Source organism: Loxodonta africana, chromosome 7 (genome assembly GCF_030014295.1).
Source record: "Loxodonta africana isolate mLoxAfr1 chromosome 7, mLoxAfr1.hap2, whole genome shotgun sequence".
Taxonomy (NCBI): domain Eukaryota; kingdom Metazoa; phylum Chordata; class Mammalia; order Proboscidea; family Elephantidae; genus Loxodonta; species Loxodonta africana.
Window position 1 is genome coordinate 78,850,704 of NC_087348.1, and position 25,142 is coordinate 78,875,845.

General features: G+C 41.3%; 1 protein-coding gene across 1 annotated transcript in view; it reads right to left on the bottom strand.

Annotated features, from left to right (window-relative positions):
• The window catches only part of DNHD1 (dynein heavy chain domain 1), an 80,734-nt gene extending 56,126 nt beyond the window's left edge, over nt 1–24,608 (bottom strand). The window contains 8 exon segments of the mRNA XM_010592266.3: nt 6,684–6,735; nt 7,047–7,184; nt 7,280–7,534; nt 14,613–14,769; nt 16,564–16,674; nt 16,753–16,956; nt 21,643–21,816; nt 23,995–24,608. Coding sequence (XP_010590568.2) covers nt 6,684–6,735; nt 7,047–7,184; nt 7,280–7,534; nt 14,613–14,769; nt 16,564–16,674; nt 16,753–16,956; nt 21,643–21,816; nt 23,995–24,593 — 1,690 coding nt within the window. The 5' untranslated portion in view covers nt 24,594–24,608.
• Nucleotides 24,609–25,142: the final 534 nt, after the last annotated feature.

Consider the following 25,142-nt stretch of genomic DNA (forward strand, 5'->3'; position numbering starts at 1 on the left):
AATTATAGACCTATATCCCTCATGAACGTAGATGCAAAAATCCTCAACAAAATTCTAACCAATAGAATTCAACAACATATCAAAATAATAATTCACCGTGACCAAGTGGGATTCATACCAGGTATGCAGAAATTTTTTTTTTTTATGCAGGGATGGTCAACATTAGAAAAATAATTAATGTTATCCACCACATAAATAAAACAAAAGAATCACATGATTTTATCAACTGATGCAGAAAAGGCATTTAACAAAGTTCATCACTCCTTCACGATAAAAACTCTTAGCAAAATAGGAATAGAAGCAAAATTCCTCAACATAATAAAGGGCATTTATACAAAGCCAACAGGTGACATCACCCTAAATGGAGAGAGCCTGAAAGCATTCCCACTGAGGTCGGGAACTAGACAAGGATGCCCTTTATCACTGCTCTTATTCAACATTGTGTTGGAGGTCCTAGCCAGAGCAATTAGGCTAAATAAAGAAATAAAGGGCATCCAGATTGGCAAGGAAGAAGTAAAAGTAACTCTATTTGCAGATGACATGATCTTATACACAGAAAACCCTAAGGAATCCTCCAGAAAACTACTGAAACTAATAGAAGAGTTCAACAGAGCATCAGGATACAAGATAAACATATAAAAATCAGTTGTATTCCCCTACATCAACAAAAAGAACATCAAAGAAGAAATCACTAAATCAATGCCATTTACGGTAGCCCCCAAGAAGATAAAATACTTAGGAATAAATCTTACCAGAGATGTAAAAGACTTATACAAAGAAAACTACAGTACACTTCTGCAAGAAATCAAAAGAGACTTACATAAGTGGAAGAACATACCTTGCTCGTGGATAGGAAGACTTAACATTATAAAAGTGTCTATTCTACCAAAAGCGATCTATACATTTAATGCAATTCCTATCCAAACCCAACGACATTCTTTAAGGAGATGGAGAAACAAATCACCAACTTCATATGGAAGGGAAGGAGGCCCCGGATAAATAAGGCATTACTGCAAAAGAACAAAGTGGGAGGCCTTACTTTACCTGATTTTAGAACCTATTATACCGCCACAGTATTCAAAATAGCCTGGTACTGGTACAACAACAGATACATGGACCATTGGAACAGAATTGAGAGTCCAGACATAAATCTATCCACATATGAGCAGTTGATATTTGACAAAGGCCCCAAAACAGTTAAGTGGGTAAAAGACAGTCTTTTTAACAAATGGTGCTGGCATAACTGGATATCCATCTGCAAAAAAATGAAACAAGACCCATACCTCACTCCATGCACAAAAACTAACTCAAAATGGATCAAAGACCTAAATATAAAATCTAAAACAATAAAGATCATGGAAGAAAAAATAGGGACAATGTTAGGAGCTCTAAGACATGGCATAAACGGTATACAAAACATTATAAAGAATGCAGAAGAAAAACTAGATAACTGGGAGCTCCTAAAAATCAAATACCTATGCTCATCCAAAAACTTCACCAAGAGCGTAAGACTACCTACAGACTGGGAAAAAGTTTTTAGCTATGACATTTCTGATCGGCGCCTGATCTCTAAAATCTACATTATAGTGCAAAAGCTCAACTGCAAAAAGAGAAAATAACCCAATTAAAAAATGGGCAAAAGATATGAATTGACACTTCACTAAAGAAGACATTCAGGTAGCTAACAGATATATGAGGAAATGTTCACAATCATTAGCCATTAGAGAAATGCAGATCAAAACTACAATGAGATTTCATCTCACTCCAACAAGGCTGGCATTAATCCAAAAAACACAAAATAATAAATGTTGGAGAGACTGTGGAGAGACTGGAACACTTATACACTGCTGGTGGGAATGTCAAATGCTACAACCACTTTGGAAATCGATTTGGCGCTTCCTTAAAAAGCTAGAAATAGAACTACCATACAACCCAGCAAACCTACTCCTTGGAATATATCCTAGAGAAATAAGAGCCTTTACACGAACAGATATATGCACACCCATGTTTATTGCAGCACTGTTTACAATAGCAAAAACATGGAAGCAACCAAGGTGCCCATCAACGGATGAATGGATAAATAAGTTATGGTATATTCACACAATGGAATACTACGCATCGATATAGAATAGTGAGGAATCTGTGAAATATTTCATAATATGGAGGAACCTGGAAGACACTATGCAGAGTGAAATTAGTCAGTTGCAAAAGGACAAATATTGCATAAGACCACTTTTATAAGAACTTGAGAAATAGTTCAAACTGAGAAGAAAACATTTTTTTGTGGTTACGAGAAGGGGGAGGGAGGGAGGGTGAGAGAAGGGCATTCACTAATTAGATAGTAGATAAGAACTATTTTAGGTGAAGGGAAAGATAGCATACAATACAGGGGAGGTCAGCACAATTGGACTAAAGCAAAAGCAAAGAAGTTTCCTGAATAACCTGAATGTTTGAAGGCCAGTGTAGCAGGGGCAGGAGTCTGGGGACCATGGTTTCAGGGGACATCTAAGTCAACTGGCATAATAAAATCTGTTACGAAAACATTCTGCATCCCACTTTGAAGAGTGGCATCTGGGGTCTTAAATGTTAGCAAGCAGCCATCTAAGATGCATCAATTGGTCTCAACACACCTGGCTCAAAGGAGAATGAAGAACACCAAGGACACAAGGCGATTACGAGCCCAAGAGACAGAAAGGGCCACATGAACCAGAGACTACATTATCCTGAGACCAGAAGAACTAGATGGTACCCGGCTACAACCGATGACTGTCCTGACAGGAAACACAACAGAGAAACCCTGAGGGAGCAGGAGAGCAGTGGGATGCAGACCCCAAATTCTCATAAGACCAGACTTAATGGTCTGACTGAGACTGGAAGGACTCCACTGGTCATGGCCCCCAGACCCTCTGTTAGCCCAGGACAGGAACCATTCCTGAAGCCAATGCTTCAGACATGGATTGGACTGGACAATGGGTTGGAGAGGGATGCTGGTGAGGAGTGAGCTTCTTGGATCAGGTGGACACTTGAGACTATGTTGGCATCTCCTGCCTGGAGGGGAGATGAGAGGGTAGAGGGGGTTAGAAGCGGGCGAAATGGACAGGAAAAGAGAGAGTGGAGGGAGAGAGCAGGCTGTCTCATTAGGGGGAGTAATTGGGAGTGTGTAGGAAGGTGTATATGGGTTTTTGTGTGAGAGACTGACTTGATTTGTAAACTTTCACTTAAAGCACAATAAAAATTATTTTAAAAAAAATCCATAGGATAGTCTGAATCACTCGGATTCCTTGTCTTGAGGATTTGAACTAAGTCAGTCACATGTCCAGGGAATTCAACTGAAAGGTCATATACAGTCAAGGATGGAGTCAGTGCTATAGAACCAACTAATTCTAAGGCATGTAAAACCAACCAACATGGAAACAAAAGTCAAAAAGAAGCAGAGACAGCTGGTTAAGAGAGATATCAGGGGAACTAGGAGGATGCACAGAGAAAAGCAGAGATGAAAGAATAAACAGCAATTTGAGAGACAGGGGTGGTCTTTCTAACTTTTTAGTTTCAATTTCTGTGAAGCTTAGTGGTGCTGTTGCTTTTCTGCCTTTGAATATTGGTGGTTTTCTGAGCTCCAAAACACAAGACAAGTTTGACAAACTATGATTCTAGATGCGAAGACCCATGAAAGTGCTCAGGTAATATGGTGCTATACGAAGTCAATTCACGTGTGATTCAGAGCAATGGAAAGAAAAGCTAGTATATTTTTAATGTGATTTGGCAAAAGGAGTATACCAACAAATCAAAACAGAAATCACTAATAATTTCACAGCCAAGGTCGGAGTGAGATAAAATGTGCTGATGATAAGAAATCTGTAATCAATTAAATCAAAGACACACAAGCTACCTGTTATTTCTGAGGTATTCAGCATTCAATTTCAAATATATATGTATTGGCATAATAAATATAAGTCTACTTCCAATATCAACATGGAGTTCCAATTTAAAATATCAACCCAACTTTGGGGAAAGATATTAATAATATAGATCTTTTCTGTAGGTTTCCTTGAGTGAGTGACTCAGACAGTTCACAGAGAGCAAAGCTTCTTGTCAAACCTATTAGTCCAACTCTCCATCTCTTCAAAATGTCTTACAGAGTGGCAAGGAAAAAACCCTCTGCTTCTCTGTCATCTGTGAATCCCCTTACTGCCATACTGCTTCCCTTTATACCTCTTCTTCATGGTCATAGTCTTCATATCTCACATTCCCAAGAGGCCCTTCCTGCACATGCAGAACCCTGACAAAAAATGCAGTAATCACAGTCTTCATACTTCACATTGTATCTCTAAGCTAACTTCAGCACCAGCCCAACCAAATGTACATCAAAATACTTCATAATAAAAATCAGGCCATCCTTTGTTCCTTTTTTTAACAGATTTATCTTACCACAACTATCAAAAAGATATTGCGATCTTAGTAAGATACTGTCAACTAAAGTTAATGTAAGAACTTTCATGTAATAGTTCTTGAACTTGACACCTGGCATATCAGAAAAGCGATGATCTGATTAAATTTTCTCCATTTCAAACTGCAGAAAATTTCTGTTAAGATTGTAAGAACATCAGATAATATCAATGCTCTATTCAATTGCAAAATGTTCTACTACTAAGACTCTTGAAAGTGTTGGAAAACACATTTTATGACTGAAGGTATATTGCATTTGCACACATTTGCAACTATTTTATTAATAATACATTGGATATTCTTCTAATGATAAAATACAGCCAATGTGTAAGTTTCTATTGTAAAGGAACTTATTTTTCATATTTTAGCGTATAAGTAAAAACCAAAAAACCAAACCCAGTGCTGTCGAGTCGATTCCGACTCATAGCGACCCTATAGGAGAGAGTAGAACTGCCCCACAGAGTTTCCAAGGAGCACCTGGGGGATTCAAACTGTCGACCCTTTGGGTAGCAGCCGTAGCACTTAACCACTACGGCACCAGGGTTTCCAGCATATAAGTAGAGGTGCTGAAATCATTTTGTAATTTGGTTAAATTGTCATACAAATTTTGACTTCAGTAAAAGATTTTTCAGACTGAAGTGTGTTTCTTAAAGACTCCCAGTAGTGGTTTAATTACTCCTTGTGTACTTTTATTGATAGTTACTCTATTTTTCTTAAAGAACTTTAGGAAAATCCTAAATCAGCATTGGTTCTGGTTCCTCCACAATATTAGTTTGATTTTTCATGCTGAACTTTTTTTCTTCCAATTTTTATTTTGAAAATTTTCAAACATAGAAAGGTTTAAATGGTTCTATGAACACGATTATCCTTCTACCTAGATCAACAATTATTAACATTTTGCCACATTACTTTATCTGTCTATCCATCTATCTTATCTTTTCCTTGAACCATTTAAAAAGATGCAAGCAGTATGACATTCCGCTCCTAAATACATTAGTCCACGTTATTCTTTTAAAAGTGGAAGGGACAAGCTAAGGCATTGCCAGATAATATTTTCACTTTCAGTATAATTTAGAATGAAAGCTCAAGGTTTTTCTTTTTAACCATTCAAAGCAAAATATGGCAAAATAAATACCTGTGATACAAGTGAGTACAGAACATGAGAAAATAGCTGAAATGTCTGATTTAGCTAAGTTTGTAGTAATAAGAAGAAGGTGCTATCTGTAGTATGTATATTATGTATTTGGTCCCATACTAGACACTCCTCCTCCTTTACTCTTCAAACAATCCTGCAAGTTCGGTATTTTTGTTACTTCTATTTTGCAGATTAGGAAACTGAATTCATATATGTGCATATAGCTGGGATTTGAATCAACATGTGTCTGACTCCAGAGTCCTTCCCCTTTCCACTGCACCATGTAAGCCAGTATCAATAGTCTTCATTGATCTAGGTTCATTTTGGGGAAAAAATATGTCCCAAATGGAATGATTTGTAAAATGGGCTCCTTTCAGTGGATCTTTTTCCTCTTTTGCCACCTCTTTCCTAAAATTAGCTTTGTGCCGTTAACTCATGTTACCAAAAACATACTAGGTAAATAGGAAAAGGAAAAACTATCTACACGTCGAATGTAACTGAATATATTTAATGATTTTCTTTTTCATGGTGTTAATATTCCAAATAAAGAAAATGTACAGATGTATTTTCTCCCTGTGGTTAACAAGTTTAAAGATTGGTAACCAGTGATAACTGATAATCCTAAATTATCTCTCAATATTACTAATGAATTACTCTCTGTGAAATGAAAAAGAGTTGTATGAAATAAAGCAAATACTAAGCAAGCAGAGTTCTTCAAATAAGTACAAAGTTAACCTAGCAATCAAATTAAACAGTAGATGAAATACATGACGTTAGAGAAAACCTCATGGAGTTTAGATGAACAGGGGAAGGACAATGTACTCACACATTTTCATATACCCCTCTTTCCACTCAGGTACATGCATACATATACACATAAGCATACGCATGAATGAGCAAAAATACCCCCTACCCCATGACCCTTATAACACCTGTGTGCAGTACCCAGGTTAGAGCTGTTCCACCCACACCCAAGGCCTTATTTCCAGACTGTAGAGCCTGGGCCTCCTGCCCTCTTCCCATGCCGTTAGCACCCTGTACTTTCCATATGCCCCCTTCCCCCTCCTTCCAACCTGCTCCCTGCCTAAGTTTCCCTAAATACCTTGAGAATACAGGGAATCCCAGGAAATCTGGAGGTCTGCAGATTGCATCACCTTCATGCCAAAATATGGACAAGGGGCAGAAATGGAAAACAATGAGGGATTCAGACCAGGTTGAGGGATTCTGATTACACAGAGGATAACCAAAGGCAAAACAAAACAAAAGCCATTGCCATCAAGTCCACTCCAATTCATAGCAACCCTATAGGACAGAGTAGAACCGCCCCATAGAGTTTCCAAGGAGCACCTGGTGGATCTGAACTGCTGACCTTTTGGTTAACAGCCATAGCACTCAACCAGGGATTCCACACAGAGGATAGGAATTGAAAATTCCTAGAGTCAGCCCCCTGCCCTCTCCAGAATACCTGCAGGGCAGAGGCCTTGACAGACTGTAGGCCCCCAGTTAGAATCTGGATCATCTTTTCAATAGAGGGTGCATGAGACAGCTGGCCACAATTGTCAAAGACCAGCTGTGCTGTGAGAAAGGGTTTCTGCCTTGGGGCCTATAAAAAGAGTCAGGAGAGGTCATGGGGCAAGCTGTCACCCGTGCAGCCTGAGACTGCCTACCCACCTCCACACATGCCACCCACCACCTCACTTGCAGGATGTTGGCAACAAAGGAGGTTATCTCCTCCTCCACAATGGACACAAGACTCTGGCAAATCATGTAGTCTACCAGGCGGGCAAGATGTCCCAGCTGCAACAGCCAGGCCTCTGTCTGCTTCAGCCTCTGCTCGAGCTCCTGGCGATGTATCCTCCGGAGATATACGGAGCCCTGGTTTCTCCCAATCTTCTTGCAACGTTGCACTCGCTCCTGCAGGCCCTGCTGCATGTGGTATGTGTCCTCGTGAACCTGCCAGTGTAGAGTGGAAAACTCACTGTGGGTAGGGGTGGAAAACAAACTGACCACCTACTAGTCTGAGCAAACTCTCAGGTCTTGGAGCCTGGAACTTTGATGTGCTCATGGCAGGTGGCTTTTTAGTACAAACTAGCTCCAGAAACTTCAAAATGACCAGAGAAGATGGGAAACGGAGAACTTATATTGAAAGGCCATAATGTGCTGGAGTCCCTAGGTAGCACAAATAGTTAATGAACTCTGCTGCTAAACAAAAGGTTGAAGGTTTGAGTTCACCCAGAGACACCTTAAAACAAAGGCCTGGTGATCTACTTTCAAAAAATCAGCCTCTGAAAACCGTACGGAGCACATTTCTACTCCAACACACATAGGTTTGCCATGAGTCGGGATCGACTTGACGGCGACTGGTTTTTTGGTTTATAATGTGCTAATGTGATAGGTCATGGCCAGGCCTATCTACTGAAAGTCCCCAGGATGGAACTCAAATAGAAAATGTATGCTTGTGTAAATCAAGAGGTTTACAACACATGGCATAAACAAAGAAAAAGAAAGATTGGATAAGTAAGGCTCAGGAATAATTCCAGGACATGGACTCCAGTCATTAGGCCTGGGTGAGGTGGCCTGCTGAGTAGCATAATATTGCCTTATGTTAGAGGACACATAATCCCAGATATCAAGCCTTATTATAAAGGTACAATAATTAAGAAAGTGTGACACTAATAAAGAGATAGACAAATGGACTAATGGAACAGCATAGAGTCCAGAAACAGATCCGCACATACAGCCATTTGACTTATGACAAAGGCACAACTGCAATTAAGTGAGGGAAATATGGTCATTTCAATAATGGGGAAAAAAATAAACCTTGGCTCTTACCTCACACCATATGTAAAAATTAATTTTAAATGGATCAGAGACCTAAACGCGAAAGATAAAATAATAAAACTTCAAGAAGAAAACATAGCAGAATATTTACTTGACCTTGGGGCAGGCAAAGATTTTTTAAACTAGGTCTCAAAAAGCACTAACTAAAAAGATTCATAAATTGAACTTCATGAAAATTAAGAAATTCTGTTCATCAAAAGACACTATGAAAAGGTAAGCACAAACTGGGAAAAAATGTCTATAATACATGTATTTGACACAGAACTCATATCTAGAATATACAAAGAACTCCTACAAATTAATAAGAAAAAAAACAGACAACCTAATTAAAAATGAGCAAGAGACTTGGTATCAAAATGGCCAACAAACATATGAAAAGATGCTCAATGTCACTGGTCATCAGAGAAATGTAAATTAAAACTATGATGAGATACCACAATGAAACATCACTGAACATCCACCAGTTTGGCTAAAATTAAAAACCCTGACAATACCAAGCGTGGATGAGAATGTAAGTCAACTGGAAGTCTCCTACATTGTTAGCGAGAATGTAAACTGGTACAGCAACTCTTGAAAACTGTTTGGTACTGCAAAACACGTGTATCTACCATATTCCAGGAATACATGCCCAAAAGAAATGAGTGCTTAAGTCCACCAAAAGATAGATACAAAAATATTTATAGCAGTGTTAGTCATAATAGTAAAAAAAAAAAAAAAAAAACTGGAACAAACTTGTCTTTGTTATCTAGTGCTGCTATAACAGAAATATCACAAGTGGATGGCTTCAACAAACAGAATTTTATTCTCTCACAGTCTAGTAGGCTCAAGTCCAGATTCAGGGTGTCAGCTCTAGGGGAAGGTTTTCTCTGTCAGCTCTGGAGGAAGGTTCTTGTCATCAATCTTCCGGTGGTCTAGGGGCTTCTCTGCAGAGGAACCTTGGGTCTAAAGAACACTCTTTACTCCTGGCATTGCTTTCTTGGTGGTATGAGGTCCTCCTATCTCTCTACTTGCTTCTCTCTTTTATATCTCAATAGAGATTGGCTTAAGACACAATCTAACCTTGTAGATTGATTCCTGCCTCATTAATACAACTGCCCCTAATTCTACCTCATTAACATCATAGAGGTAGGATTTACAACACATAAGAAAATCACATCAGATGACAAAATGGTCGGCAATCACACAATACGGGAAGTCGCGGACTAGCGAAATTGATACACATTTATGGGGGACACAGTTCAATCCATGACACAACTTAAATGTCCTCAATAGGAAATAAATAAATAAATAAATTTTGGTACAATCATACAAGGAAATACTATACAGAAATACTAAAAATTTAACCACTTTTATCTAGAACATTATAGATAAATCTCACAAACATGTCGAGTTACAAAGCCAAGCTAAAAAAAAAAAAAAAATGTAGCACATTTTGTCTCCTTCCATTTATATGAAATTCAAAACCAGGCAAAATTAATCTATGGTGACAAAGGTCAGAGTAGTGATTAATTTTGTAGGGGAGAGGGGAACAGCATCCAATAGGAAGGTACCAGGGAACTTGCTGAGGTACTAGATATGTTCTATATCTTATGTAGATGGTGGTTACATGGGTATATATATATGCAAAAAATTCAACAAGCTGTGCACTTAAAATTCATTTGCTTTTCTGTATGTAAATTATACCTTAATATAAAGTTTTAAAAGAATGATAGAAATAACTACTGACTGTAAAAACAAACTTACAAGAATTTTTATAGCATTTAAATAAGGGTAGTATCCAGGAACTGGAAGGTAGAGAAAGGCTGTGAAACAACTTGCCCCATTTTATGCTCCAATTCAGCTGGGTACAACGGGACATCCAGCTTTTGTTGCCCGGAAACTAAAGGCCATTGCCTCCTTCTTGTTCCTGCACCATGGCTCTAGGATCCTGACACTGCTGATGCCACTCACCTCCTTCCCCTACCTCCTGAAGAAATAATATTAATTTCCTCTTCAGTTACTCTTAAAACATCCAAAGAAGAATATTCCTGAAGGGTCCAATCTGCACAGACCCATAAAACACGCAGAGGCTCTTTTAACTACAAATTCTTAAACTCTGTGAAGCTGTTATTGAGCACCTTCTTTATGCAAAGACTCTTCTAGTTTCTTGGAATACACTGGCGAACAAAACAGGCAAAGATCTCTACCTTTGTGAGTCTTACATTCTATCGTGGGAAGTTAGCCAGTAAACATAAGTAAATTATATAGTATGCTAGAAGATGATCGGTGTTATGGATTAAATTATGTCCCCCCAAAATATGTGTTGTAATTCCTAACCTCTATGCCTATGGTTATAATCCAGTTCGGGAATTGGTTGTCTTTGTTATTTTAATGAGTCAGGATTAGTGTAGGGTATATCTTGAGTCAGTCTCCTTTAAGATATAAAAGAGATTAAACAAGTGAGCAAAGGAGAGATGGGGTAAGATAGAAACCAAAACACATGGAGATCTCCAAACAACCAGGAAGCAGAAGCTGAAAAGACAAGGACTTAACTCTAAAGCCAAGAGAGATAGAAAGACTTCCCCTAGAGCCAGCATTCTAAATTCAGACTTCTAGCCTCCTAGACTGTGAGAAAATTAGTTTGTTCAAGCCATCTACTGGTGGTATTTCTATTATAGCCAGTACTAGATAACTAAGACAGAATTTGGTACCAGAAGAGTAGGGTGTTGCACTAACGGATACCTAAAATGTAGAATCAGTTTTAGAGTTGGGTAATGGGTAGAGGCTGGAAAAGTTTTAAGGTGACTAATAGTAAAAGCCTAGATTGCTCTGAAGAGACTGTTGGTAGAATTATGGACATCGAAGGCAATCCTAGTGAGAGCTCAGAAGGAAGTGAGGAGAGCCATAGAGAAAGTCTCTATCATCTTAAAAAAAAGAATACATATTGCACCAGCAACAGACTGTTGCTAGAAATGTGAACATTATATGTGCTTCTGGTGAGGCTTTAAAAGAAAATAACAAGCACGTGATTAGACAATGGAGGAAAAGTGAATGCTTTTTATGCAGCGGCAAAGAACTTGTCTGAATTATGTTCATATGTTTGGTGGAAGGTAGGACTTGTAAGTGATCAACTTGGATATCTAGCTGAGAAGATTTCTAAGCAAGATCTTGAAGGGGCTTTGTGGTTTCTCCTTGCCGCTTACAATAAAATGTTTGAGGAAAAAGATGGACTTCAAACTGAACTGTGCAAAACGAAAACGGAACTTAAAGATTTGGAAATTCTGTTGTACAAACCAAGGACACATGTTCCAGAATATTCATCAAGGACATGGCTACCCAATCTTTTGTTAAACAGATTAAGTCTGTGACTGATGGATCTAACCAACTACCACAGCAAAAAAAAAAAAAAAAAAGCCATCAGCTTAGATTGAAGGGGGCAGAGAAAGAATGAAAGGAAAGAACACTGTCTGCCTCTTGGAATTCTACAAGCAGGAAACAGCCAAAGTAGCTACATCTGTTATCCCCCAAGAAAAGAAAAGGACCATCCTTGGAGCAGCTTGGAGATCAGCAGAACTGCTGGAAGAAGAATGGGAAGCAGGGCCTCCTTGATTTCAAAAGGTGGGGGTATGGTCTCCTGGATCTTAAATGATGGGGCCACAGCCTCCTAGGTTTCAAAAAGTCAGATCATCACAAACTCAGTTCCAGAGTGTGGGGCTGCCATTAAGGTGTGCCAGGGGAATGGGGTTGCTGCCCAAAGCTGAGGGGGTGGGGCTGCCATGCCCATGGGGCAGAAGAACGAGGCCTGCTGGGGATGATGAGGAGGTGGGGCTGCCATTCATATGGACTAGGAGGATGGGACCACCCAAAGCCAAGGGATCAGTTGCTACAGAGTTGCTATCTCAGTGGATGGAAGGCAACACTGAAGCCCAGGGCCAAGGGACCTCCACCCAGAATCCGGAGGACAAAGCCAATACCCAGAGTCTGGAGGGCGGGGCAGTTTCCCAGATGGTTCCAAAGAACAGAGGATTATTTTCAAGGCTTGTAGATTGCTTTGCTGGGTTTTAGACTTGCTTGGTACCTTTCAGGGAGCCCTGGTGGCCCAGTGGTTAAAAGCTTGGCTGCTAACCAAAAGGTCTGCGGTGCCAATTCACCAGCAACTCCTTGGAAGCCCTATGGGGCAGTTCTGCCCTGTCCTGTAAGGTTGCTATAAATTGGAATCAACTCGATGGTAACAGATTTTGTTTTGTTTTGTTTTGGTACCATTCCCTCCAATTTCTTCCATTTGTAATGGAAATGTCTACTTTGTACCTGTTCCACCACTGTGCTTTGGAAAGAGACAACTTGTATTCTAGATTTCACAGGTTAACAGATGAAAACGAATTTTGTCCCAGGATGGAATACACCTAAAGTTTCACCCATATTTGATTTACATGATTCAGAAGATGAGATTTTGGACTTGGAGTAGGTTTAAAACTTTTGGGATGATGTGAGGGAGTGAATGTGTTTTGCATGTGGCAATGACATGAATTTTTGGGGGCCAAAGGGTGGAATGTTATAGATTGAATTATGTGCCCCAAAAATATTTGTTGTAAATCCTAACCTCTACGTCTGTGGTTATAATTCCATTTGGGAATGGGTTGCCATGGATTGAATTATGTCCCCCGAAAATATCTGTCAACTTGGCTAGGTCATGATTCCCAGTATTGTATGATTGTTTGCCATTTTGTCATCTGATGTGATTTCCCTATGTGTTGTAAATTGTATCACTATGATGAGATCTATAAGATTAGATAGTGTCTTAAGCCAATCTCTTTTGAGATATAAAAGAGAGAAGCGACCAGAGAGACATGGGGACCTCATACCACTAAGAAAGTAGCGTCGGGAGCAGAGCGCATCCTTTGGACCTGAGATGCCTGCACTGAGATGATCCCAGACCATGGAAAGAGAAGTGACAAGACCTGACAGAAAGAGAAAGCCTTCCCCTGGAGCTGGTGCCCTGGATTCAGACTTATAGCCTCCTGGCCTGGGAGAGGATAAACTTCTCTTTGTTAAAGCCATCCGCTTGTATATTTCTGTCATAGCAGCACAAAGCACCAAGATAACTAAGACAATAGGTAATACAGAAAAAGGAAAATACAGAGTAGGGTAAGGATGATAGGGAATTCTGGGAGGGGAGGGGATGTGACCATTTAAAGTGTTTGAAAATTTTGAAATCATAGGTATTTAAAAATATTTATTATAGAAAATTGCAAACATATCCATAATACCCAATTCTAACTACCCATATATAAACTATTATATATAATAAGATTGATAAGATTTCAGCCAAGAGCTATCCATAAAAGAAGTAACTAATTCCTCCTGGGAGTAGAAATTTCTTACAGTCAAGGCCATCTTTGAGACTTCAAGTTTCTGTTCCTGGTGATTAACCAACTCTGAATGATGATGGGAGCAACTTGGAGAATGCAAAACCTGGTTCAAGCCAGGCAAGGTGAGCTCCCTTCAGGTCAGTTCTCATTTTCACAAAATCTACTTCGGTCCGCTGTCTGAGAACTGGACTATCTGGCGTTGGTGATTAGCCAGAGAACTGTGTGAGAATCCAGGCCCACCTAACAACAAATCATGATGATAGGCCAAGGGCAAGAGTCAAGTACACGGCAGGGCCTCTCAGAGCCCTAGGCAGGCAGCATGCACCACAGATGCAAAGTAGGCATAAATCAGGAAGGTCTCCAGTCCCAGCTACTGTGTTTGTCTAGCTACTATGGCCCATTCAAAACCCAGGACACAAACTGCAGGACTTCTAGTGACTATACCTTAGAAACCACACTCTGCATTTTATGTCTGCCAAAGGTTCAAGATAGTTTCAAGGATAAAGCCAGTAGCATGAAAGACCAGGATTTCTTCTCCCAAATCCCTTAATGCCCCAGCACAAACAACTGACAAAATAGACATAGTTATATTCCTTCTCCTCCCTGCTCCTAAGTCAGGACCAAACCTCAGGGAAAGGGTAAGTCCAAGCCTCTGCCCACTTGTTATTGACCCATCCACCCTAGAGCAGAGACTGCTACTGCTGGGCAGGGCAATGGCTCTGAACCACTTGCAGAGTCCAGGCCACGTGGGGGATCCCAAGAGGAGCTTAAGCTAAGAGGAGGCTGGAACTCTGGGGAGCTCAGCTTGGAGAGAACGTTCGTAACGAACTGGAGCCTCTTACCATCTGAAGAATGACTGTGCAGAGGTGTAGGCATCGGCGGAGCAGACGTAGAGCCTTGTGGTTCTCCTTGGCTAGAGCCCGTTGTAGCTCCAGCAGCTCGTAGCTCTGATCTGGCTCCCGGGGAAGCCAGGACACAGAGCGCAACTCCTGCAGAAGCCTGGAATCAAGGGCTGAACTAGTCAGAACCAGCAACCCAGCCCTTCTTCCTTGGATACTTTATAAAGACTGTAATATTCTCTGTGACCCTCAGTGACAGGTTCCTCTTGTGACTTCTTTGGAAGAGTTCAAGCTCGGGAAATTGCTGGCTGGGGAATTCTTTGAGAAAGGCTTGGGGTATGTGCAAATGATCAGGGTCACTCCCTTCTGCCAGGAGAGAGGATCATATATCCTCAAAGTTCTGAATTGGAAGGAGAGATTCCAAAGGTTTCTTCCTCAGAATAAAGGAAGCTGAAGGCCCCAAAAATCTAGATAGATGAGTTGAGTTTTAGAATCAAAGATGATGAGCTTGCAGCTTCCCTATGAGCTGATCATCACCCCAAGGAAGCCCACTTCTCTATCTACTTTCCCACAGAGAGCTCCACATCTCTAAACATCCTTGAAAAAGATGAAAAACCCCCAGCAAGCAGAAAGGATGATCATAACAGGTGCCACTTATTCAGTGTCTAAATAAGAGGCACTGAACATGTTGCTTTATATTCACAATCTCATTAATTCTCACTACAGCTGTGTAGAAATCATTATCTCTAGTTTACAGACCAGAAAACTGAGGCACAAAGAGTAAAGTCCCTTGCTAGCATTCAGAATATAAATTCAGTTCTGCCCAGACTCCAGGCTCTTATGCTTTTAAGTATGCCATGACAATTAGGCTAGATTAGAGGACGAGAATAGCCTAGAGCAGAGGTTGTAAATTGGTAGCCCATGGGCCAAATTCAGACCAAAAAGTTTTTCATATGTACCACAAAGAATTAGCCAGCAGAGCATATTAATAAAAATTTGAGCCAACTAGTTAAAATTAAGAAATTTCCCAACAAAATGTGGATTTCCAGGATATCCTGAAAAATAAAGTGATTGACCACACTGGGGAAACCTTGGAGGCGTAATGGTTGAGAGTTTGGCTGCTAAGCAAAAGTTCAAATCTACCAGGTACTCCTTGGAAATCCTATGAGGCAGTTCTACTCTGTCCTATAGAGTCACTATGAGTTGCAATCTGCTCTACGGCAATGGGTGTGGTTTTTGGTTTGGACCACACTGGGTCTACCATATTCCCAGACAGCAACAATCATTTAGAACTGAATAATCACTATCCTTTCTAGACGCAGTCTCCTGATTACAGTCCCACCTCCCTAAAGCCTTGCACTTATCCTCATGCATTCTTCAATACTCCTGGTTGGGCCTGGCAGACATTTCAGTTTGCAATTCCTATCAGAAAAGATAATTGGAAATGTCTGAGAAGTGGTGTAGGGAAAGCAAAGAAGTACTGAAAATAGGAATAATCAGTCTTTTCCCAAAAAAAGAACCCAAGCGATACAGTGGAAAGAGCAGAGAATTTGGAATCAAACACCTGAGTTAGACTCCCAGATTCGATACTTAATAATTGTCACTATAAGTTCTAATTGACGGTAGTGGGTTTGGGTTTTTTTGGTTTTTAATTGTGTTATCTGGAGCAAGTTGATACAGAAGAATATGTAATACCATGGAGAAGTGTTCAGCATACATTATCCAGAGAAAAAGACTGATTACTAAAAAATACATAAGGTCTGATCCCATTTTGTATGCATGATAGAAAAAAGACTAGAATGATGAGCAACAAAATGTCCATAGTGGTTATTTATGGGTGGTGCGATTAAAGGGTTTCCCCCCCACATTTTCCAAATTTTCTACAATGAACATTAAACCTTTTGTAATAATAATTTTTTAAAAATCCATTAAAGTTGTATTTTTAGGAACTCACCTGCTAATATGGAGCAGCCCAGCTCCGAAGTGGGGCACGGCCAAGAGCAGATGACTTCCTAGGAGAATTCGGCGCTGATGCAGGCCCTGTAACTTCATACTCTTCTTCCAACTACAGAGTAGAGGTCAGTGGCGACATGCCGTTGCTCCTATCCACATTAACCCAAATTCCAAACCCACCATCACCTACCGGGTCAATGCCTTGCGTACGAGGCAATTCTTAAAGAATGGAATGAACTGCAGCTGTTGCCAGAGAACAGAGTGGCGGTGCCAGGTACCCAGTGTCATTGTGTCACTGCCCTCCACAGGATGTATATGCAGGATCCCAAAGGGAGAGAAGATGTAGTGCTCAGGATTCACCTTGTTTGGTGGCACAACCATCAGGTTATAAGGCCTACGAAAAAGAGCTCTGATCAGTGGGAGCCCTGGGAACCTGTGCAGACTGCAGTCAGGGACAAGGGAAGGATGGGGAGATGAAAAAGGAGGCAGAAGAAAGTAGGAAGCAGTGAAAAGAAGTAGAATAATCTTCAAACTAGAAAGATGGAACAAATATTAAGAAGACATTGAAGCCAAAGATAGAAAAGAATAAAATAAGTACTTAGCCTGTTCCAAGAAGCTCATCTCTCCAGACCAACATGCACTATATATATCCCATCAATTTTTTAAGATGCTATCAATTATAAGATGCATCATTATTATATGAAACACTAAGAAAAAATACTGCCAATATGATACTCCATCAATTTATAAGATGCATCACAATTTCAGAGATACTGAAATATGAAAAAATGAGTTCATCTTAGAAATTACAAAAAACGTATATCCCTATGTACCGAAAGAATATGCAGATATAATCAGGGAATTGCTGCCTGGAGTAACTGAGATTGGGGAAAATCAGAGGAGAGGCTAGAAGACAAGAAACAGGCAAAGAGGAGAACTACAAACTGAAGAGCCAGACAAGTACTTCCAGAGATATGTAAAAATCCTAATAGACCTTGGGCTCTTTTGGCAAAATGCACCTACATCCCACATTAAATATAATTTATGGATCACTATATAGAGTCTCTATGAGTCAGAGTCGGCAGTGGGATATAACAGTTGTATCTAGTTGCAGTAGATTAGTTAGCATAATGCTATGTTTGAGCACATTTAACAAAACATCTATTAATTTTTATTTTGCTGTCACCTTTTCACAACTTGGAGCCAATGATATTTTTAGGCATTAAACACACTTACATAAACCCTTTTAAAGCTGTATGTCCTATAATGCTTAAGAGATAAAATGGTCCCACCCTCTCTTATTTCTCTCAACTTTCTAGAACACATTATTAAGCAAACAAATTAAGAGCACTGAGATAGATATGGAGCCCTGGTGGCACAGTAGTTAAGCGTTCAACTGCTAACCAAAAGGCTGGCAGTTTGAATCCACTGCTGCTCCTTGGAGACCCTATGGGGCAGTTGTACTCTGTCCTATACGGTCACTATGATTCGAAATTGACTTGGTGGCAGTGGGTTTGGTTTTCTTGTTTGTTTTGAGAGAGATATCAGAGTGGGTTTGTTTCTCTTCTGATAGAGTTACTAGATCTTCTCAAGAACCAAAACCAGTTGCCATGGAGTCAGTTCTGACTCATGACGACCCCATGTGTATCAGAGCAGAACTGTAATCCATAGGGTTTTCAGTAGCTGATTCCTTTTGAGGTACCTCTGGGTGGACTTGAACCACCAACCTTTCAGTTAGCAGCCAAGTGCTTTACTGTTTGCACCACTCTGAGATGCCTTTCAAGTACCCTTATCCCCAAACTGAGAAACCTGAAACAAAGAGAAGTTATGATGCAGTTAAAGGAAGAACACATGATTTAAAACCAAATTTACCTGACTCAAAGCCCCTCCCTTAACCACTGGGCCACTTAGCTTCCTACAGGATAGCAGCCTATCTCAACCGATCTCTGGCTCTCCCCAGTATATACTCCTTTCCCTAGGACATTCCTAATGGAGGCTGCTCTTTCTGGGCAGGGCTAGGAGTTAGGGAGCACTCTCCTCACTCCTAATGGCCACTGCTCCTTTGGGGTCTATTCATTCATTCCACAAATGTTTATTAAGGCCAAACACTGTGTCAGGCCCTAAAGATACAACAGTGAACAAGAAAAACCTAGTCCTTGACTTCATGAAGCTTAGTTAAACCATTTATCAAGTTCCTTCTCTGTCCAAGCACTGTGATAGGGGGCAAGGACATAAAGATCACTACTACATAGTCCTTGCTCTCAAAAGGCTGAGTCAATTAGAGTATTAAGCAATGCTAGAGAGTAAATGGGGCAAGCCAAGACCTTCTTCCTGAGTCCTAGGCCTATATTTTCAACTGCTTCCAAAACATCTTAAACTCTATGTCCTGCATGCACCCAAAATACAAGAAGTTCTATACAGACCTCATCGCCTAGCCCCTCCAAATCTGTTCTTCCTCCCGTTCATTCATTCAATATTACTGAGTTTCTGCTCTATGCCAGACTGTTCTAAGCCCTGAGGATGTATCACTAAACAAAACAAACAAAAGCCTCTGACCTGACAGAGCTCTCATTCTACTGGAGGAGAAAGATGATAAACATAATGATAAGGGGAAAGAGCAGGAAAAGGGAGATTGGCAGTGCTGGGGGAGGAGAATGTTTCAATTTCAAATAGGGTGCTAAGTGTGGAGAGGTGACAAGCAAAGACTCTAAGGTGGTGAGGGAATGAATTCTTTCCTAAGTATGAATCAAAATCTAGAACAATACAAGAAAAAATTGATCAATTCACACATTAAAAAAAAAAAAAAAAACCTGTTACATGGCAAACTAAATAAATACATAAACAAAACCAAACAACAAATGACAGGATTCTACTTCTGGTTATAGTGCTCTAGAATTCTGGAACAATTCCCACTTGGGGACAACTAGAAAAACTGAGCAAAATTATGAAGAGCACCTGTATGAAGATATCAGAGGATACATAAATTAAATCCCCCGGGCTTTTGGTTGGGACCCTCTATGGTTACAATTTAGGAGTAAAGTTGAACTGGAAATATATCTCCTTCCTTGATGTGGGCCCAGAACTGCAACTTTCGCTCACTTAGTTCTGAGTCTGTTGAAAACTCTGTCCCCTTCTTAACCTTTCATGCACGTTCAGGTAGTCCCTGACTTATGACTGGGTTCTGTTCACAGGACTACGTCATAAGTATCTAAGTCAAATACTTCTTTTTTTCCCATTATTATTGCCTTTTATTATCAGTATTTTTATAAATCCAATCTTTAAACATCTGCAAGTGAACATCTGAGAACAGTAACGTCAACAAATTATGCCCTGCAACACAATATGTAGTACACATTAGTAACGATAAGATGTACTACCAAAAAAAAAAAAACACACGCATTCATAAGTGCAGATCCTCAAAATGCAAATACTTTGTAAGTCAGGGGCTACCTGTATAATAAACTTGACACACAGCTGCCTCTAATGGAATCAATAGGAGCTTTCATTTGGAGAAAAGCAGCATCAAATGCTAAACTCACTTCGCTGGATTCTTCTTTGGCAAATCTTGACCCTGTAATTACTCACCACCTTTTTAGTTCTCTTGTTCATGGTTTCTTTTCTCTTTATGTGCCTAATTATCTTTGGTTGTGCTGCTTTTCTGATTATAACATTTTCTGTCTGTAAGCTCTCCAGTGCAGTCAGTAGCTATCCTACCCTATCTACATTACTACAATTACTACCATGTTGGTAAACTGTTAAATGAATTAGTCAGTAAATGAATGAATGATACAGATCATTAGTGCTAGCTAAGTTCAGGCGAAAGACATCAGTGTATGCAGGGAATAAGGCTCTCTGGGAGGGTATAGCAGATACTGTGTAAGAGCCTGGACTTTTGCTTTAGACTATACTGTATTAGGTTACCCTGGTTGTGTGGTGGTTAAGAATTTGGCTGCTAACCAAAAGGCTGGAAGTTCAAATCCACCAGCTGGTCCTTGAAAATGCTATGGGACAGTTCTACTCTGTCATATAGGGTCGCTATGAGTCAGAATAGACTTGACGGCAACAGATTTTATTTTTTTGGTATCAGGTTAAGTCCTGGTCCCACCACTTAGTACGTGGATTTCGACAAGTTACTTAATCTTTCTATGCACCAGTATGCTCATCTCACATGTGGGAATAATAACAGCACCCACCTGGTAAAAACAAAAAAACCAAACCCGTTGCCATCAAGTTGATTCCAACTCATAGCAATGCTATAGGACAGAGTAGAACTGCCCCATAGGGTTTCCAAGGAGTGCCTGGTGGATTTGAACTGTTGACCTTTTTGTTGGCAGCCATAGCTCTTAACCACTACACTGCCAGGGTTCCCTCCACCTTGTAGGTGAGGATTAAATGAAATAACACAGCATGTGTTTACTATTAGCACAATGTCTGGTGTATGCTTGATTAATGGTAGTTATTATTATTTTTTTATTATTATTTCTGGGAAGAAATGGGATTCAATGAGGATTTTAAAATAGGTAAGATTTGGAACCCATAGGGGAAAGTAAATGAATGCCTCTAGAGTTACATGAAGAAGAAGGAGATTTGGTTTTTATAGCCCCAGAAGATAAAACTAGGCCCAGGATGTAGAGGTTAAAAAAAAAAAAAGAAAAGCAGATTTTGGCTCAGTCTTGGGAATGGGATGTCTTGGGAAGCACATAGTTTCTCTGATACTGTAAATATTTAAACAAAGACCTAATCCTTGCATGGTAGTTGGAAGAGTTCCTTGTTAAGTCCCCTTGTAAAGCCATGACCAAATGTTTATATCACTCTAGGATAGAATAAAGAAGACAGGGCAAAAGGTGAGAGAAGGATAACTAAGGAGCTGAGAGAGAAAAAGGGGAGCAAAGAGGGTGGAGAGGAGGAGACAGAGGAGAAGAAAAGAAGGAAGAAAACCAGGAGACAGGAAAGAAGGAGTGTGGGGAGACAGGAGAGGGTACAGGAGCAGGTATGGAGAGAAAAAGGAGGGAGAAAATAGCTTGTGAAGAAACCAGAGAGTAAGAGGAGTAGGAGAAGGGGCCTGGACATAAGCTGGTACCTAAAATACCGGCTGGGAGCCACATTGAGATAGAGGAAGTGGATCTTCTTCAGGTATTTCTCCATCTGTAGAATGTTCATCACATGGCTGCCTGGGAGGGAAGTCTCCAGTAAGAAGTCAGTGCTTCTCTTTTGGAAGGGCTCCTCTCCAGGAACTTCCTGGTCAGCCTGGGACCTGTATAATAAAAAATCAGAAGGAAACAGGAGGCGGAGCAAAAAGGTACTGAGGAGGTGGGCCTTGCCACTGTTGGCAAGTGAAAGGAGGAGCTAGATCAGGTGCTTGAGGGGACCTGATATGACATTTTCAGAGCTGTCTATTGTGTACACCCACAGATGTTCACATACTAAGCAAATATGGTCCATCATGCGTGACAGGCACCTATATTCACACAGACATGTGCGTAAATGACCCCTCCCTTTCTGATGAATGAATAATCATTCTGGATTAATTTTGATTACCAGTACTATGAAGTCAGTGTTACCTAATACTGCATACAAGTAATGGGAGGACTTTATTTTCTCAACTTACCCACCCTGTAAACACACAGTTTTGGATTTCCCTTCTCTGTCAACGTTCCAACCCTCCAGATCTCAGATCTTTGCTCCCATTACACCTGTTCTCCCACCCTTCAGGATCACCATGCCTGTGACCCTTCCTTTCTCCTTCCCCATGATCACCCAACCTCTAGTTTCACATCCTTTCCTTTCAAGCCAGGATTCCATGGTGTAGCACTTCAATCTGCTCAAACCTACACCAACACTCTCATCTTCTTAATCTTCTACCACATCAGTCAACAAAATCCCAACCCCAAACCAATCCAGCCATCTGCCTTCTCCTCTCCTATATACATGTTGCTGAAGGTAGCAATAAGCATATAAGTTGAGAAGACCCTGTGGAACTTAAATATATTAGTTCAATAAGAAAATTAATTACTCAAGAAACAAAAATGCATTACCCAGACTAATAATGTTGGCTGAGGTGACCTCAGAGCACAGAAACTTCAGTTTTAAGTTCCCCCAAGAAAGGAAATTTGTACTCAGGGCACAGGGTAGCTCTTTGAGAGAGGAAGAGTCTGCTGGTGCTACTGAAAGCATAAATTGTTGGCACTGGCCACCCTCCAGAGTCCTGGAGGCAAACTGGTTAAGCACTTGGCTGCTAACTGAAAGGTTGTTGGTTTGAACCCACTAGCCATTCTGCAGGAGAAAGATGTGGCAATCTGCTCCCTTAAAGATTACAGCCTTGGTAACTCTGTGGGGTAGTTCTATTCTGTCCTTCAAGCTGCCAGGGAGCTCAGCTGGTCCCCACATTAGGCCAGGAAGAAGGCTCTGAAAGAAAGGGTTGGGATGAAACTCACATCCAATTGTGCTACCAACTCGAATCTGCCTTGGCTTAGCTCAGCTCAGAATTGACTCGATGGCAATGGTTTTTGTTTTTGTTTTTTTACTTGGTTTGGCCACCCTCTATCAGAGCCCTGAGAGTCTGCCTATTTGTCTACCATTAGTGCTTTAAGGCTTAAAGAAAAACTTGACCCTGCCATAAACTTATAGCAAAAACTAAGGAAGCCAAGCTTGATTAATGGTAAAACTAGCCTTCCTCCCCAGATAATGAATGTGTCACAGGCAAGCTGCAAAGCACCTAAAAAGTGAGACCAGAGGACAGGGAGGAATTCCAAGACTAGAGCTAGAGAACCTTCAGGATAGGGGGTCTCTGTAGGCACTCTGAAATCCTGAAGAAAGTTCTGAGAGCCAGATAGGGAAACAATTTGTCATTCAAGCTGCCAGGTGGCTCAGCTGGTACCCACGTTAAGCCAGGAAGAAGGCTCTGAAAGATAGGGTCAGGGTAAAATTCCCATCCAATGGTGCTACAAACTCGAATCTTCCTTGGCTTAGATCACATAGGCATGCGTGCGAAGGGCTCTCAGACAAGCACTCACTTAGAAGCAACTCAAGAGAAGGACCCCGTATCCAGCACACAGCGCTTAGCGCAGGTAGGCCCAGAGGCGACACTCAGTGATTATGAATGAGTGAGAAAAAAAAAAAAAAAAAAACCATCTGAGAAAGAAGTCTGGAAACTGAGGCAGAGAAGCTGTTTTCGGAAGCTTCGACTTACTTATGGTGGCTTTTGATTTTCATCGGTTTCTGCATTTCCCTATGGGGATTAGCATTAAGATCATTGGGTTTATTTTGCAGACAAAAAAGAGAAGCAACCTCAGACCAGTTTGGTTTCGGGTCAGATTAATCCTTATGATCAATAGGGAGCTAGCCCTAGACATCTAAAGGACCCTAGGGGCAGCCCTATGCCAGCTTTTTTTTACCCCTCTGCTCAAAGCCCCAGCCTGGGCCCCTCACTTACCTAGTCTCTCTTCCAGCAAGTTCCTTCTCTGCCTTGTCAGCGCCACTGCTTTCATACTGTACAGGGATGTCTGTTGCCAGTGCCAAGGGGAGGAGGCTAAGGCTATCCAGCCACTGCGTCTCTTCAAGGGCCACCTCAGCACCAACAATGCCTAGGCAGTGCTGTAGCTCTGGCAATGTCAGTGGTCGCAGCCATGTAGCCAACTCCTTCTCTACCTGCTGCCCATCCCACCGAGCCTGCACTAAAGGGCAGGCGGGGTACGGGAGCCCATGTTGGAACCTCTGCTTCTGTAGATGGCAGTCAGTATGGGAGGCACTCGCTAACAAAGAGGTGTCTGGGGGAAAGGCCTGGTCTATGGCATCTAGTAGGTCCAGCTGGAGCTGGGACTGGACCCAGGGTGCCCAGCGGTACAGCTGCTCCAGAAAAGGCAGCAAATCAAGGTGGCCACATAGCAGTGAGCGATATGGAGGCAGTAAACCCAGCACTGCGTGCAGGTAGTGCCAAGCTGCGGGGCTGCGGTCCTGCAGCACAGCTGAGAACAGAGTTCTGAGCTCAGCTAGCAGGAGCTGCAACACTGTGGGCTTCTCTGCCTCAATCATTGACTTTAGGAGCTGTTTCTGTTTCCTCTCAGAGGCCCAAGGCTGCTCTTCATTCTCTAGGACCAATACAGAGTTCCAAGATTCAAGAGCATCAGATGATGCTTCATCAGGAGATGGGCCCACCTTCTTCTCCTCAGGGACCAACAGGAGTTGAGCATTCAACTGCTGTCGCAGTGACCTTGCCCACTGCTCCGGCTCCGACTGCCAGTTCCAGGTTCTGGGCTGCAGAACCTCACCTGTTTGGCCCAACCGAAGAGGGATATAGAAGGAGAAGGGCCCTTAGGCTCTGGGTAGGAGATGGTTAAGGTCAATGGGGTGAGGCTGGGAGAAGGGAAGGGGAGGGAAGGACCTAGGGCTTGAAAATGGGTGGAGCAGCAGGGTATAGAGCCCGGCCAGCAGAAGGCCTTTCCTGAGACTCTTAAGCCCTCACTAGCTTCCCCCCAGGACTCTGGTAAGAAGCTTGCCCAGGAGGTGAGGTTCCTGCATGCACAAGAGTTCCTTCCCAAATCCCCTATCCTGTCCCTCTCACCTGGTGGATCTGGTACAGGA